At 33.7% G+C, this 17,192-nt stretch overlaps 1 protein-coding gene across 1 annotated transcript; it reads right to left on the bottom strand.

Annotated features, from left to right (window-relative positions):
- Positions 1–668: 668 nt before the first annotated feature.
- LOC111496739 (protein CROWDED NUCLEI 4-like) lies at positions 669–16,742 on the bottom strand. The gene is made up of 9 exons (XM_023147227.1): positions 16,241–16,742; positions 14,777–14,986; positions 14,443–14,696; positions 13,277–13,547; positions 13,096–13,179; positions 11,020–12,905; positions 10,664–10,871; positions 10,518–10,586; positions 669–1,118 (listed from the first exon to the last, which is right to left on the bottom strand). Exons 1-8 carry the CDS (start codon positions 16,445–16,447, stop codon positions 10,581–10,583), a joined length of 3,126 nt encoding a protein of 1,041 aa, XP_023002995.1. The 5' UTR covers positions 16,448–16,742; the 3' UTR covers positions 669–1,118; positions 10,518–10,580.
- Positions 16,743–17,192: the final 450 nt, after the last annotated feature.

Below are 17,192 nucleotides of genomic sequence, written 5' to 3'. Positions count from 1 at the left end.
GGAGTAGGCAGGAGGTGGAAAATATTTTCCAAAAATAGATTAAATAAAAAAAAAAGCGAAAGAGTAATTTAAAAATACGTTTTTCAAAACTAAAACTTCCTAATTTAATAAGTACGAATAAACGTTCTTCAAAAGAAAAAAAAATTATTCAAATAAAACTTGCAAAATATTGAATAAGAAGCCTTAAATACTTGTATTTAAGACATTTAAAGCATATTAGAAGCCTTAAATACTTGTATTTAAGACATTTAAAGCATTTTAGGTAAATAGCTGCTTCATAAATAAATAAATATACATATTTGATTGTTGAGGATTATTGAGGGTGAGTCACACGTTGGTTAATTTAGTAGAAAATTATAGATTTATAAGTAAATAATATTATCTCCATTGGTACGAGACCTTTGGGAGAAGCCTAAAGCAAAGTCATAAGAACTTATGCTCAAAGAGAACAATATCATACTATTGAGGGGAGTCGTGCTTATCTAACTTTTATCTAACTTTTAAAAGCAAAAAGAAATGGAAAGTTGGGTCCTGCACATTTAACATAAACCAATCATATCACCCTGACTTAAACTCATTTGCTTTAGGCCCACAATCATTTTAATGGTTCTTAACCACGATTAAGCCACAAACATAAAAAAAATATGCTTAAAGAAAACACCGTCGAGTAACACTTTGATACTAGATGATACTAATAGAAGAAATAAAACCATTTTCTAGAAGCATAATGGTTTACAAACTCGTTCCTTCAACAAACACACCGTCAATAAAACAAATATACACGACCTGACCCGACCAAACCCTCACCATTTCAAGGCATACTACCACTAAGCACGAAATGTTAATAAAACCCCTTTCTACTATAAAGCTATCTATTAACATCTTGATTCCAAGCAATTAGTCACGTTGAGAATATGCATGCTAGAAAATAATGCCCCTCTATAGCTTAGAAGGGTGAGAAACCACAAAAAACTTCCACAAGCGTGAACAGATATATTCTGAGATCATCGCTTTGCACATTCCTTTCTCGACATGTCAAGGCTTTTTTTTTTTTCCCTATCCTTTGGGATATAACACGATCTCTCTGCAGTTCTATTGCTTTAGCGGAGGTGTATTTCCTAAATAACAGAAAAGAACGTAATTATGGCAAAATTAGTGGTTGTTATTGTTGGCTTATTGGCCCTTGATCTCACATTAATTAATTACAATGAATTAATTATTGATGTTTTGATGATAACAAACCTACTTTTAATTATTAACTATTTTCAGTTTTTTGAACTGTCCACAGTATAAGGTCGGGAATAACGATTACAACAACTTTTCAAATTACTCAAATCAGAGCTAAAACGAAGAAATTAGAGTCGAGACAACATACCCGACGTGATGATGTGGCAACAAAATCAAAATGATGGACAAATCAAAATATATCAAAGTATGACATTTATAATATTGGAAGAGTAACACATGGTGGAGTTTTTCTTATTATTACATTTCTAAATAAAATTATTTTTACAAATATAAATTTGAATATAACCGTTACTCACATCGAATTTTATTATTACTATATTATATTATTATATTATTATATTTTAAAATTTTGGTAGTTACTCACATCATTTTTATTATTATTATATTATTATATTTATAATAAATTTTGAATTACATTTTACCGTTACTCACATAACTTTTTATTATTATTATATTATATTACTATTATATTAAAATTTTGAAATAAATGAATTTAGAAAATTTTCTTACTTAATTACTTTTAATCTCCACCTTCCATTATTCCTAACACAATCCAATGGTCAATATTCAATCCTACATTTTGCCACTTTTCTCCTCTATATAAACTCATCTTCCCCACATTTTTAAGATATACAACTTACATACATTCTTCAATCCTCATTTGTTCAAAGTCTCCATTGTTTATTGCTCTCTCCAAGCTTACAAGTTTATTTCTTTTCATCTTATTCTTGAGAGGGATTATTATTATATTGTGAGGAAATAGTTGTCAGTATCCCAAATTGTAAATCTACTCTTTGAGAGAGTTGTGGTGTGTTATTATCAAACTCAAATACTTGTATCGGTTTGATCCTGAGTCGTTGAAAGGATTGAGTTTGCTCTTGAACTCGTAAAAAGAGCGGTGTACCGGTTTGGCTCTGATCCGTGGAAAGAGTCGGAAAAGTTCTTTATTCAAATTCCCAAGAGGCGCTTGGGGAGTGGAGTAGGTCGAGTTTGACCGAACCACTATAAAACTACGGTGTCATTTTCTCTAACTCTTTCCTATTCAATTTCAAGATTATTATTATGTTTATTGCATGTTCTACTTGATTATTGTTTTGACTTGAATTATTTTGTTTTAGTAATTATCATCTTCTACTTATTTGTAAAAAGTTTTATCATTAGAAAAATTAATCAAGTTTAAACACTTTTATCGTTAAAACCCTATTCACCCCCCCTCTAGGGTTGCCATACCGATCCAACAATTGGTATCAGAGCAGGTTGCTCCTATAGATTTTTTATCTAAACTTTATTGTTCGAGCTTATGGCAAACCTACGTGTTAAAAATGGTTTTAGTGAAGGACAATCAACTTCTAGGCCACCTTATTTTGATGGAACAAATTATACATGTTGGAAAGCTAGGATGAAAATTTATTTGCAATCCGTTGATTATCAATTGTGGTTAAATGTTAGTAATGGTCCTTACATTCCAATAAAAATTGTTAATAATATTGAGGTGCCTAAATTAGAAAATGAATTTGATGAGCATGATATGAAAAAATGTTCTTTGAATGCTAGTGCTATCAATTGTCTGTATTGTGCCTTAAGTAATGATGAATTTAATAGAGTATGTATGTGTTCTTCGGCATATGAAATTTGGAAAACTCTTGAAGTAACTCATGAGGGAACCAATCAAGTTAAAGAAACAAAAATTAGCATGTTAGTTCATAATTATGAACTATTTAAAATGGAGGAAAATGAACCTATTGGTGATATGTTTACTAGATTTACTAATATTTTAAATGCTTTGAAAAATCTTGGAAAAGTATATTCTACCTCCGAAAATGTAAGAAAAATTCTTAGGTCTCTGCCTAAAAGTTGGGAGGCAAAAGTGACGGCGATTCAAGAAGCAAAGGATCTCACAAAGCTTCCTTTGGATGAACTCATTGGTTCTCTCATGACACATGAGATTACCATGAACGGGCACATGGAAGAAGAATCCAAAAAGAAGAAAAGTATAGCCCTAAAATCCATCAAAGTTGACTCTGAAGATGAGGACGTCCTTGATGAAGATGATGTCGCCTACTTCACACGTAAGTATAAAAATTTTATTAAAAGGAAGAAACAATTAAAAAAACATTTCACAAATCAAAAAGAGTCAAAAGGTGAAAAGAGCAAAAACGATGAGGTAATATGTTATGAATGTAAAAAGCCGGGTCATATAAGAACGGATTGTCCTCTCCTCAAATCATCTAAGAAATCCAAGAAGAAAGCAATGAAGGCTACTTGGGATGATAGTGATGAAAGTGCAAGTGGAAGTGATGAAGAAGTTGCAAATTTTTGCTTCATGGCTCATAGTGACAAAGAGGATGAACAAGAAGATGAACAAGAAGATGAGGTAACTCTTGAATCTCTTTCTTATCATGAATTATTTAAACTTGTTGATGAGATGACAATTGATTTAGAAAAACTTAGTTCAAAGTATGTTGTGCTTAAAAAGAAATATAAGACTTCAATTATTGAAAATAAGTCTTTGCTAAATGAAATTTCTTGCTTGAAGGAGAAGGATCATAATATTGTTAAAATTGATGTACCTTGTGAAAAGCATGTATTTGATTGTGATGAGAAAAATGCATTAATTGATAAAGTCAAGACTCTTGAGCATGATTGTGGTGAAAAAGATAAATTAATTAAATTGCTCAAAGAGAATGAATCAAATAATTTGCAAGAACTTGGTAGGGCTAAGGAATCTATTAAAATGTTAACAATAGGTGCTCAAAAATTAGATAAAATACTTGAAGGAGGTAAGTCATATGGTGATAAAAGAGGATTAGGCTATATTGATGAATGTTCTACACCTTCAAGTTCTAAAACAATCTTTGTTAAAGCATCCCCTATCTTGCCTAAATCTAACACATGTAAATTTGTATCTAAGTATGATAAATCTAGATTTGTGCCTATATGTCATTATTGTGGTGTTGAAGGTCATATTAGACCTAAGTGTTTTAAATTGAAAAATTCTCAAAATATTCATTTAGGAAGAAAAGTTTCTCAAAATACAAAGTTTAACAATGTTTTAGAAAATAATTTTTCGAATAAAAATAGAATACACAAATTTAGTCCAAGAAATAAATTCTTGCATAATGTCGTTTGTTTCTCGTGTGGTAAGTTTGGACATAAAGATTATTCTTGTTACTTATCTAAATACAATGTCTTTAATATGAATGCAAATATGAAATGGATTCCTAAATTTGTGAATACTAACTTTCTAGGACCCAAACAAGTATGGGTACCAAAAGGTCAATTTTGAATATCTTTGTTTTTAGGTTTGTTTGAAAGCCTCCAAGAAAAATAAGTGGTACTTGGATAGTGGTTGCTCAAGACACATGACGGGTAATCCATCCAAGTTTGTCAATCTTTCCAAGAAGGATGGTGGCTTAGTAACCTTTGGTGATAACAAGAAGGGTAAAATAATTGGTAAGGGTACTATAGGTAATGACTCTTGTACTCTCATTAAAAATGTATTGTTAGTTGATGGTTTAAAGCATGACTTACTTAGCATTAGTCAATTATGTGATAAAGGTTTTAGAGTTGTATTTGATAAGAATAATTGCATAATTGAAAATGCTAGTGATAGAAAAGTTTTGTTTGTAGGAAATAGAGACGATAATGTGTATACTATTGATTTGAATGATTGTCCTACAAATGATAAATGTCTTTCGGTTTTGATTGATAACTCTTGGCTATGGCATAGAAGACTAGGACATGCTAGTATGTACTTGATTTCAAATATTTCAAAAAATTCATTAGTGAGAGGTCTCCCTCAACTTAAATTTGAAAAAGATAAAATTTGTGACGCTTGTCAAATGGGTAAGCAAACTAAGTCTTCTTTCAAATCTAAAAATATGATTTCTACTACTAGACCTCTTCAACTACTCCATATAGACTTATTTGGCCCTTCTAAAATAGCTAGTTATGGAGGAAATTATTATGCTTTTGTGATAGTGGATGATTTTTCAAGATTTACTTGGGTTTTGATGATAAAACATAAGAATGATGTTTTGAAAAGATTTGCTAGTTTTGTAAAAAGAGTTCAAAATGAAAAAGGGTTTTTAATTACTAAAATTAGGAGTGACCATGGGGGAGAATTTAACAGTGTTGCCTTTGAAAAATTTTGTGAAGATAATGGTTTTTCTCATGAATTCTCCTTTCCAAGGACTCCTCAACAAAACGGTGTGGTTGAAAGGAAAAATCGTACTTTACAAGAATTTGCTAGATCAATGTTAAATGAGTATGATTTACCTAAATATTTTTGGGCGGAAGCCGTTAATACCGCTTGTTATATTTTAAATAGAGTTTTAATTAGACCTTCATTAAATAAAACTCCTTATGAACTCTGGCATAACAAAATTCCAAATGTTGGGTATTTCAAAGTTTTTGGTTGTAAATGTTTTATTTTGAACAACAAAGAAAAGCTTGGAAAGTTTGATTCAAAAACGGATATTGGTATTTTTCTTGGCTATTCATCTACTAGTAAAGCTTATAGAATTTTCAATAAGAGAACTTTAGTTATTGAAGAATCTATGCATGTGGTATTTGATGAATCTTGCAATAATATTTCTAATGAGTCTATTTGTAGTGATGATTTAGAAAGAAATTTTGGAGATTTACTCGTTAGTGACAACGGCAAAGAAATTGTTACGAGTAAAGAAGAGATGAGCTTAAAGGAAGAAGGTTCTTCATCAATGCCAAAAGAATGGAGGTATGCCTTGTCTCATCCCAAGGACTTGATTCTTGGTGATCTCGAACAAGGTGTGAAAACTCGCTCTTCTATTAATTTATTTAATAATCTTGCTTTTGTTTCTCAAATTGAACCAAAAAGTCTTAAGGATGCCGAAAATGATGAGTTTTGGATTTTAGCCATGCAAGAAGAGCTAAATCAATTTGAAAGGAACAAAGTTTGGGAATTAGTCCATAGGCCATCTAATACTTCTATTATTGGAACCAAATGGGTTTTTAGAAATAAAATGGATGAAAATGGGAATATCATTAGAAATAAAGCTAGGCTTGTAGCTCAAGGTTATTGTCAAGAGGAAGGCATAGATTATGAAGAAACTTTTGCACCCGTTGCTAGATTAGAAGCTATTAGAATGTTACTTGCTTTTGCTTCTTACAAAAATTTTGTATTATATCAAATGGATGTGAAAAGTGCATTTTTGAATGGTTATATTATGGAGGAAGTTTATGTAGAACAACCTCCCGGATTTGAAAATGTAGAATTTCCTCATCATGTCTATAAGTTGAAAAAGGCTCTTTATGGCTTAAAACAAGCTCCAAGAGCTTGGTATGATAGACTTAGTAATTTTCTTATTGGGAATGATTTTAAAATGGGCAAACTCGACACTACACTCTTTATTAAGATTAAAGAAAACGATATGCTATTAGTGCAAATATATGTGGATGATATCATATTTGGTTCTACTAATCCTTCTTTATGTGAAGAATTTTCTAAATGTATGCATAGTGAGTTTGAGATGAGTATGATGGGAGAACTCAGTTTCTTTCTTGGACTTCAAATCAAACAACTCAAGAATGGTATCTTCATCAATCAAGAGAAATACACTAAAGATTTGCTCAAAAGATTCAAGTTCAATGGAGGTAAGATTGCAAGAACTCCCATGAGCACATCCACTAAGCTTGACAAGGATGAAAAAGGTAAAAGTGTGGATATTAAAGCTTATCGAGGTATGATTGGATCTTTACTTTACTTGACCGCTAGTAGACCCGATATTATGTTTAGTGTATGTCTTTGTGCTAGATTTCAATCTTGTCCTAAGGAATCTCATTTACATGCCGTTAAGAGAATATTTAAATATTTGCTTGGAACTATTGATCTAGGATTGTGGTATCCTAGAAATGTTGAATTTAAATTGGTAGGATATTCTGATGCAGATTTTGCCGGAAGCTTACTTGATCGTAAAAGTACTAGTGGAACTTGTCAATTTCTTGGTAGTTCCTTAGTTTCTTGGTTTAGTAAAAAGCAAAATTCGGTTGCCTTATCTACTACCGAAGCGGAATATATTGCGGTTGCTAGTTGCTGTGCTCAAATTCTTTGGATGAAACAAACTCTTTGTGATTTTGGATTAAAGTTTCATAGTGTGCCTATATTTTGTGATAATACAAGTGCTATTAATTTAACTAAAAATCCTATTCATCATTCTAGAACTAAACATATTGACATTAGACATCATTTTATTAGAGAGCATGTGCAAAATGGACATATTATTCTTGATTTTGTAAACTCTAATAATCAACTGGCCGATATTTTCACCAAGCCATTGAATGAAGAAATTTTTTGCAAAAATAGGCTTGAGCTTGGTATTATTCGTTGTGATATATCTTGAATTTTATAATTTTTGAATGCATGTTTTTAGGGGGAGCCATTATGTCATTATTAAATGCATTCTCTTTCAATTGTTCATTTTGATGATTACAAAGGGGGAGAAAATTAAGAAAAATATGTTCTAAATTTGTTATTTTATAATTTATGAATCATTTACTTGGTGTTTCATAATTTCTTGAGGCATTAATATAAGGGAGAATATGCTCTTGAGTGAAATTTATGATAATATATTAGTATGTAGTGATATTATTACATGGATGTTGTATTATTGGTTTTTATGAATTTTTCTTTAAATGATTTGTCATCATCAAAAAGGGGGAGATTGTTGGCTTATTGGCCCTTGATCTCACATTAATTAATTTCAATGAATTAATTATTGATGTTTTGATGATAACAAACCTACTTTTAATTATTAACTATTTTCAGTTTTTTGAACTGTCCACAGTATAAGGTCGGGAATAACGATTACAACAACTTTTCAATTACTCAAATCAGAGCTAAAACGAAGAAATTAGAGTCGAGACAACATACCCGACGTGATGATGTGGCAACAAAATCAAAATGATGGACAAATCAAAATATATCAAAGTATGACATTTATAATATTGGAAGAGTAACACATGGTGGAGTTTTTCTTATTATTACATTTCTAAATAAAATTATTTTTACAAATATAAATTTGAATATAACCGTTACTCACATCGAATTTTATTATTACTATATTATATTATTATATTATTATATTTTAAAATTTTGGTAGTTACTCACATCATTTTTATTATTATTATATTATTATATTTATAATAAATTTTGAATTACATTTTACCGTTACTCACATAACTTTTTATTATTATTATATTATATTACTATTATATTAAAATTTTGAAATAAATGAATTTAGAAAATTTTCTTACTTAATTACTTTTAATCTCCACCTTCCATTATTCCTAACACAATCCAATGGTCAATATTCAATCCTACATTTTGCCACTTTTCTCCTCTATATAAACTCATCTTCCCCACATTTTTAAGATATACAACTTACATACATTCTTCAATCCTCATTTGTTCAAAGTCTCCATTGTTTATTGCTCTCTCCAAGCTTACAAGTTTATTTCTTTTCATCTTATTCTTGAGAGGGATTATTATTATATTGTGAGGAAATAGTTGTCAGTATCCCAAATTGTAAATCTACTCTTTGAGAGAGTTGTGGTGTGTTATTATCAAACTCAAATACTTGTATCGGTTTGATCCTGAGTCGTTGAAAGGATTGAGTTTGCTCTTGAACTCGTAAAAAGAGCGGTGTACCGGTTTGGCTCTGATCCGTGGAAAGAGTCGGAAAAGTTATTTATTCAAATTCCCAAGAGGCGCTTGGGGAGTGGAGTAGGTCGAGTTTGACCGAACCACTATAAAACTACGGTGTCATTTTCTCTAACTCTTTCCTATTCAATTTCAAGATTATTATTATGTTTATTGCATGTTCTACTTGATTATTGTTTTGACTTGAATTATTTTGTTTTAGTAATTATCATCTTCTACTTATTTGTAAANAGTTTTATCATTAGAAAAATTAATCAAGTTTAAACACTTTTATCGTTAAAACCCTATTCACCCCCCCTCTAGGGTTGCCATACCGATCCAACAGTTATACGACGGCTGATTAACAGAAAGCTGAAGATATGCAAAGAAAACTAAAAATATTAAACAGTATAATAATGTTGTGATATGCATACTGACTAAAAGTGTTAAACAGGGAGAGCTCATATTGCATACTGGATGATGGCACTCTCATTCTCTGCCCAATCATTTTCACCTTTTCTACAAACTTCTTTCTGATCACTTCAGTCTATAACGCTTTGATACCATGATCTGTTGTCAATGAGAACTTACAGCCAAATTCTTGGGGTTTCAGGAGCTACATTTTTCCAATTACATTTTTTTGTAGTCAATGAGAACTTGATCAAGCCTTCCCTCAATAAAAGCACCCTGAGCCTCAGAAATCATCGAGAGGAGGACCTTTTGGAGGGTATGGATTAAAAGGAAAACAAAACACTTTTCATGACATCTCCAATGGACGACCTTCGGCGTTTGGATAGATATTTTATTCCTAGTTGTGCAATTTGCCTAAAGTTTTATGTAGTTATGAGTTCTTTTGATGTATCCCAATTGGGATCTCTTGTTATAAGTCCCCATGTTAACTCTATCCTTCTTTCCACAACTTTCTTCTCTTTAATGAGTATTGTTTCCGATCTACAAAATTCTTCAATAGATGAAAATCAGATAGATGATAAACTGCTTAAACTTAGGATTAGGTGGTCAAAAGAGAAGAATACCACACTAAATCTTTATAATTTGAATTCAGAATGTGGGGGGGAAATCTAAAAAGATCTAAATCTCATTGATTCTCACTCCTTGGCTTCTTATACTGATATTTAAATCAAGGTTGCATATTAGTCTTAGCTCAAAACCGTTGAAGAGGGAGTTGGGAAATCTAAAATGCTTGCTTTGAGTATAGGAAAGATCAATAGGAAAACTAGTCGGTTAGACCATAAAATCAACTAGGTGAGATCAAACTTCTAGAATCTCTATGGTTCTATTTTACACGCTGTCTTCAGTCTTAGTTTTTAATTTAAAATCACACCTCAAATTCTGTCATTAAGACAGAGATGGCTAAACATTTTAATATTTAGGAAGAATTGGAAAGCAATATTAGGAAATGACTTTATCACCATTCTTAAGTAGCAGTAAGATCTATCAGGTACGAAGTCTAGAAAAAACCACCCAGAAATAACATGAGATAAGTGGTAGATAAGAAGGCATACAGAAGAAAGTAATGTCGGAAGGCAAAAATTGAAACTTGAAAGCAAAAAAAAAAAAAAAAAACATATACCTGACAGCAAACAGCATCTTGTTCAACATTTCCTAAGCGTATAGCTGAAACATTCCATGGACCTCAGTACTGCAGGGTAATACACTTCATAAAATTGGACTGCTCAAGTTGCCTTGTAGTAAATAATTTCATCGTACAAACCATACCTTTTCTGCGATAGTTTGCTGATGGTTTGATGCATCTTGGTCAATGGGTATGTCAGAGTTCTTCGGTTTATAAGCCATAACTTCAATGATGTTAATGTCTGTATTTACGATAACAACTTCAGCCTCCTTGACACTTTCTTGGTTTTCAGTGGATGACCCAAATGCCTTAGGATTCTCAAGCACGTTCATTTGGGATGATGCTCCTTCACTGAAATCAAGTCATTCACTTATAAATCATCTTATAAACTTCGTTAAATACAAAAACCATTAGATAAACTAGAGGTGCTCAGACGTTGTTGGGAGAATAACTAACGACTGAAGGAAATTAATTTTGACCAGGAAAAAAAAGAACATACGGGCAACTAGGATCATCTTCTGCAGGGTTCACAGAAATTTCTTGTTGTCTCTGTTTCTTATTGTTATGTTCTACGTCCATGTGTTCTAGGGAACCAGGATGAGTAATGTTGGTAGCCCTCCTTTTCCTTCCAGCCAAAATCCTACGATCAGACACTGTAGCATCATTTACAATCTCAGATTCAAGAACAGGTACTCCTTTCATGTCCTTGCCTACTGGGGGTACTTCAACTATTACTTTCGGTTCTCCAATAGCATATTTCAGATCCGGTCTTTCAGAATAACTCATTTGGGACTTCCCATTACCCCCATCCATTTCAAACTCCCGAGACTGTAAAAGTTGTCCAGGAATTGAGCTTGATTTGTCAGCCTGACTGATCAGATTTTTATCACGATACCTTCTAGATGGCCTCTCTCTCTCAGCAGACTGCTTGAATATCAATTCAGAGCAACGTTTGATCCATGAGAAAGGAGTGGAAGTAGGATGCGAATCACCATCTAATTTGGGCATAGATGGGGTCCCAAAGCCATTAGTAATCTTTTGAGTATCTGTTTGGTGCTGTGAATTCAAATCAGCATCTCTAACAAGTGCACGCTGCTTCAGAAGTCTTCTTGGAGAACCAATAGGCTGAGCAGGTGTCAAATCAGATTGGCTCATCTCAGCCGCAGCCATATTATCCAAAGCAACTTTCAGATCCTCAAATTTCTTAAGACGTTCAATCTCAGAAAGAATTTCCTCCCTGTCAGCATGCAACAACTCCCTCTGCTTTTCTAATTTCTCCCTTTGAATCTTAAGTTCCTCGATGGAAGTATTTAGTTCAGCCCATTCTCTGTTTCTTCTTTCACGATCTAAATTAATCTCCATTCTCTCAGTTTCAAGTTTTTTTATTTCTAATGCAGCCTCTTCCAAATCCTTAGTTGCTTTGTCCTTAAGGAAGCTAATTTTTTCCAGTTCACTCTTCTTTTCTTGCTCAAAGTTTTTCAGTTTTTCCCTCAAATGGCTTTCTAATTCTTCACGCTTCTGCTCAAGACAATTCTCAAGCTCCTTCTTCTGTGCCTCAACGTCCATTAGAAGATCCTTACGTTCTTGCTGCATTTTTTTCAACCACTCAGAACGTTCACATGTCATCTTATCCAAGAATTCCTCTCGCTCACGAGAAAGTGTCTCCATATCATTATTGAATTGATCTCGCATTACATCCCTCTCCAGTCTAAGGCTATCACGTTCATCTTTGATAAATTTGGAAACAGCTAACCGCTCTGCAGCTAGAATTTCAGCTTCCTTCCGCAGCTCCTCTCTTTTCTCATCAATCATTTCCCACTCAGCTTCAAATTTGGCCTTCTCAACCATCAATTTATCTGCCTCATCCATCAATTCCAGTTTCTGAACTCGAACTGAATCAAGCTCTTCTTTAAGCTTCATCTCTAGCAGGGATAATTCATTTGTTTCACTCCTAATGGCTTCAAGCTTGTCCTTTGCACAGTCGACTTGTTTCCTTCTGTCTTCTAGGTAATTAAGGGATTGCTGAAGCTCTAGCTTCATTTTAGAGCACTCATCTTTCTCTTTGTGCAGGAGTGCTTTATTAAGTTCAAGCTCCTGCGCAGCAGCACTTAAGTTCTTCTCTTTCTCATCAAGAAACTTGGATAATTCTTCTACCTCCTTCTCCTTTGTTGCCAATGACCTAGATTGAGTCTCCAAGTCAAGTTCCGCTTCCAAGAGTTGTTCCTCCCGTTGTTTAAGGTCCATCTCTCTCAACTCCCAGGCACGTCTCCTGCCTTCAATTTCATCTTCAACTGCTTTCTGCTTTACTTGCAGCTCAGCATCAAAGTCAGATATCTTCGTTCTCAAAGTACTTTCATGGTTTGCAACAACTTTCTGAATTTCATTCTGCAAAGCTCACCCAACGAGAACGAAAATGTAATCAGTGCCTCAAAAAATAGGTCGGTTCATTTAATATGAAACAGGGTGCATTCCAGGAGGGAAAATAATAATACAATCTTTAAGGTGTTAGTAAAATTAATAATATGAATCACAATGTTGCACAAGTAGAGCAAAAGAATAGGTTAAAGAAATTTACAGATTCTTTTGTCGCAATTTTTTCCTGTAAAACAAGTAGCTCTTGCTCTCTCTTGTTCAGCAAAACTTCCATTCTACTGACAGCCTGAAAACCCAAAAGGTGAACCAATTAGATTTTAAGGACAAAGCACAAATTATTCACAGAATATTATCCAAATCAAAATAAGAAAGGAAATTAAAACCTCCTCTCTCTTTGATAAAGCCGCTTCAGTGAGTTGCAACTTGGACTTCTCATTATGAATTGATCTGCGCTCATCCTCAATATTAGCTCTTGAGTCCTCTAACTCCTTTTCCAATCGACTTAGCTCTTGAGTCTTACTTAACACATATTCCTCCCGCTGATTAAGCAAAGCTTGTCCATCAAGCAATCTCTCATGTTCCTGTTGTAATGCTTTCTGTCTTTCACTTAAAGATTGCCTCTCAAGCACAATCTCTTCCCCTTTCTTATCACAGCTACAAAAAGTATATATATAACAACAAAAATAAAAATCTGTTTTCCACGAGAGTTACAAATCAATGAACAAAAGAAGTTTTGGAAAAATTATAGCAACTGTCCATCCACTGCAGATAAAGCAAAGAAAAATGTCACAATGCATAGTGCATATTGGTTGTGTGTGCTGCTCTGACTTATCAATGGACGTCTGATTTGTCCATTACATGAGAAATTAATCCTGTGAGCCTCATAGATGATAATAAAGCTACAATATCATAACTTCATAATCAGATTTCAGGTGAGCTAGTCAATCAGATTAGGAGGAAAGAAAAGACCAACTGAAATAGTGAAGTTCTTTGAATCAATGTAATTAAGGCCATGGCTTGAAATTACCAAATCTTCAATGAAACGGAATGCAGTTTGGATGAAGCCTTTGAGATGGCTAAGTTTTATTGCTCTTTATGGTGTTCCCTAATTTTCTTTTTGAATTTGTACTCTGGTGTTACCAATTCTAACTTGGTGGGGTAGGGGATTGTTTCTTGATGTGAGTGGAGAAGAATAAAAGTGAAAAGGGTACAGATGTCTTCATATTCCTTCTCTTTCTCTTTCGGTTTTCTCTCCTTTATACTAAACTTTTGTGTACCTTTTCCCTATATCTATGGAAAATATTTGGAATAAGTAAGGTTCACATTTTAAAATAAAGGATTCACATATGAAAACAAAGATGACAAAAAAATCATAACCATCATTCTTGTCTGGAAGAAATTATCACCATCTACTCTGAAACAGCAAAGGACCAAAGGTTCAACGTTGATAAATGACAGGCATACAGAACCAAATCAATGTAAGAAAATGAAAAGGGGCATGCATATCAACTATGCTAATAAAATAAAGTAAAAAGAGCAGAATGCATACTCAGACTTGAAACATGTCATACGCCTCCTTAGATCATCTTCCCGTGCCTCAACTTCCTGGAGCTTTCTTTCTGCAGCACGATTACACCGGTCAGCTTCTGCTTGTAAAGATTCTGCCGCACGTAGCTTGGCTTCAGCCATACTAAATTTCTTCTGAGCATCCTCCAATGTAATGCGAGCTTCCGCTAATCTACTCTCAGCCGCAACCTTGGTTTCAGCAGATTCTAGACGCATTTCGTGCAAAGCCTTCTCAAGCTATATTACCAAAGTAGAAAATTACAAGCACATAAATACAATGCATGGTCAAGAAAAGTCATTTACATATAAAAACTTACACTTGCAATACACTCTTCCTTGATTCCAATAGCCTTCTTAAAACTGTCCTCCCGTTTCTTGGCTTCAGTTAAAGCTGATAAGTGGGCAGCTTGGTCACGCCTGTACAGCAATTCAGCTGTCTCAGCTTTACTTTTAATTTGCTCATAATCTGAAGCCAATTCCTTCCTTTCTAATATGAGAAGGCCCATATGGTGTTGATGGTCAAAGATCTGACAAGAATACATAAATTAGTTTAGTAGGCAAAAAAAAGGAGAATTTATTGGTGCAATACAAAAACCAGAGCTCTTTCAATTGAAAAAATACAAGCCTGCCAGAATAAAGACCAATTCAAACCTTCACAATGTTTAGTCCTAAGGAGAAATTTATATAAAAAGGGTACAGAGTTGGACTAATTCAAGACAAATAAATTTATGGGAACAGTTATAGCATTATACACATTAGTCCTACTCCACAGAAATGTTATTCATTGTTTTCAGAAATCCTCCTGATAGAAAAGAAGACAAAGGTCCAGGAACTAAAATTTTTGAGCCAAACTATTTCCAACCTAGGATGGCAAACACAACCCAGTAAAGCAAATTAAAGAATTCTATCCTAGTAGATTAAATCATGAAAATAAAGAAAAAGGTCAAAAGAAAATCAATAGAACGAAAGAAATGAACCCATCTATCTGCAATGAGATAATACTTCATGCTTAATAAATATAACAAAGTTGATCCTATGCCATTGATGAGAAGTAAGTCAATCAAAGTTAAGCACCAATCAAACAATCTTGAACTTCATACCAAAACTTAAAGAACGCCTCACTGAATTATTACATCAAATTCATAATTTAGAGCTCCAAAATTTCAATGCAGGCACATTGCAACGTGACATTATCAAATTTGATAGCTAGACTCTTTAAAATGAATCCAAGATACAATAACAAAACAGGAGTTGCAAAATTGGTACTAGTTCACCAAAACTTTCGGTATTTTCCTTGTTTCACTTTTGCTTCTAAGTATTAATAAGAAAATGGATCAATTATTTCAATGCGGTTACAACTGCCGTTATGCATTCAAGTGCAGTAGCACAATTACAAAGAGCCAATTATTAATACAATCAAGTATCTTACCAAATAGAACTAAAAAACTGCCATGATTTTTATTACCCTCCCAAAGAATAAACAAATTTGATCAAATTCATCTCGTATTCTTAAGCTAATCTCAAGTTGTAACAGTGAGCTTCCGTCCACCCCTACGCTTACGAATTTACCAGAGGTTTTTGGATATAATCGATTGCATTGCAAAAACTTTTTGTAATTCAAATATAAAAGATTTACTATGAGAAAGAAACCAAATTCTGAACTAACACTTATATTTCAGATATCCCGCATCCAACCAAAGAGGAACACCAAAGAGAATGGGAGTAAGTAAAGGAAATGTAAATCTCGAGAAAGGAGAAATCCTTAAGTAAAGAAGACAAACCTCAGCTTCGAGCTTAGCGATATATGCAATAAGCGCAGCTTTATCCCTGCGTTTAATTGATTCCTCGTCGAAGCCAGCTTCTTTGAGACGCCTCCAGATAACTTCGTCAGCAAGTGGGGTTTGCAAAACCCTAGACCCAGGCGTCAAGGACAAACTCTTGCCGGAACTCAAAGCATATCCAGCCCGTCCTGACTGCGGACTCGCCATCCGGAGTCTGAATTGCAGGAGAGACAAATCCAAAACACTCAGAACCACCTCAATTCAACGCTCAGCCACGATCGATCTTGAAACACGAAACTTACTTTCGCTCTCTATTCTCACTCCCTCTCTGAAAAGGGTAGCGGGATCAAGTTCTTCCCACTTGGCTTACTTTCTTTCCGCTCTGAATCGCTTTAACCTTTCTCTCTCAGTTTTCGTGGGCTCAGGAGCAAAATTCACAAAACACAGTCAAAAGAAAGTCAGCGAACAAATAAGAAAGAGATGAACCCTACGACGCCGTTTTATTGCTAATCAGTTGGAACTATTTTAGGCTTTACCTTCGCGTTTGATTTTCAGATTTAACGGCTTGATTAGAATTTAAATAAGGTAAATGAAGCCAAGTGCGACTGTCTACATTCCATTCCACGTCATGTCGTTTTAGTACTTCAAACTCTTAATTTGGGCCGCTTTGTATGGACAGTTTCGGCCCAGTCTCACAACTAACGAGAAGCCCAAGAACAAGCCCATTTATACCCAATAATTTGTTTTATAATTTAAATCAAGTCCAATAGACTCATTTGAGACGTCAAATTAAGATATATTTAAAAAAATATTAAATATAAATATGAACATTGGATAATTCGCCCAGGCCCAAACTAAGCCCAATCCATCCGAATCCAAAAGCCGTAAAGGAGGCATCGGCCCAACCCTATATGGGGATTCGATTATTTCCATTTACCATATTAGCCTCCTC

This window comes from Cucurbita maxima, unplaced genomic scaffold, assembly GCF_002738345.1.
Source record: "Cucurbita maxima cultivar Rimu unplaced genomic scaffold, Cmax_1.0 Cma_Scf00023, whole genome shotgun sequence".
In the NCBI taxonomy this organism is placed as follows: domain Eukaryota; kingdom Viridiplantae; phylum Streptophyta; class Magnoliopsida; order Cucurbitales; family Cucurbitaceae; genus Cucurbita; species Cucurbita maxima.
This window is presented reverse-complemented; position numbering and strand designations above follow the sequence as displayed.

What these genes read in the sequence shown, in the direction of transcription:
- LOC111496739 (XM_023147227.1), bottom strand. Translation starts at nt 16,447, where the DNA reads ATGGCGAGTCCGCAGTCAGGACGGGCTGGATATGCTTTGAGTTCCGGC. An exon ending in ATGACATGTTTCAAGTCTGA is followed by an intron (nt 13,548 to 14,442) that starts GTATGCATTCTG and finishes TACTTTTTGTAG; the next exon opens with CTGTGATAAGAAAGGGGAAG. An exon ending in AAATTGCGACAAAAGAATCT is followed by an intron (nt 12,906 to 13,095) that starts GTAAATTTCTTT and finishes TGAGCTTTGCAG; the next exon opens with AATGAAATTCAGAAAGTTGT.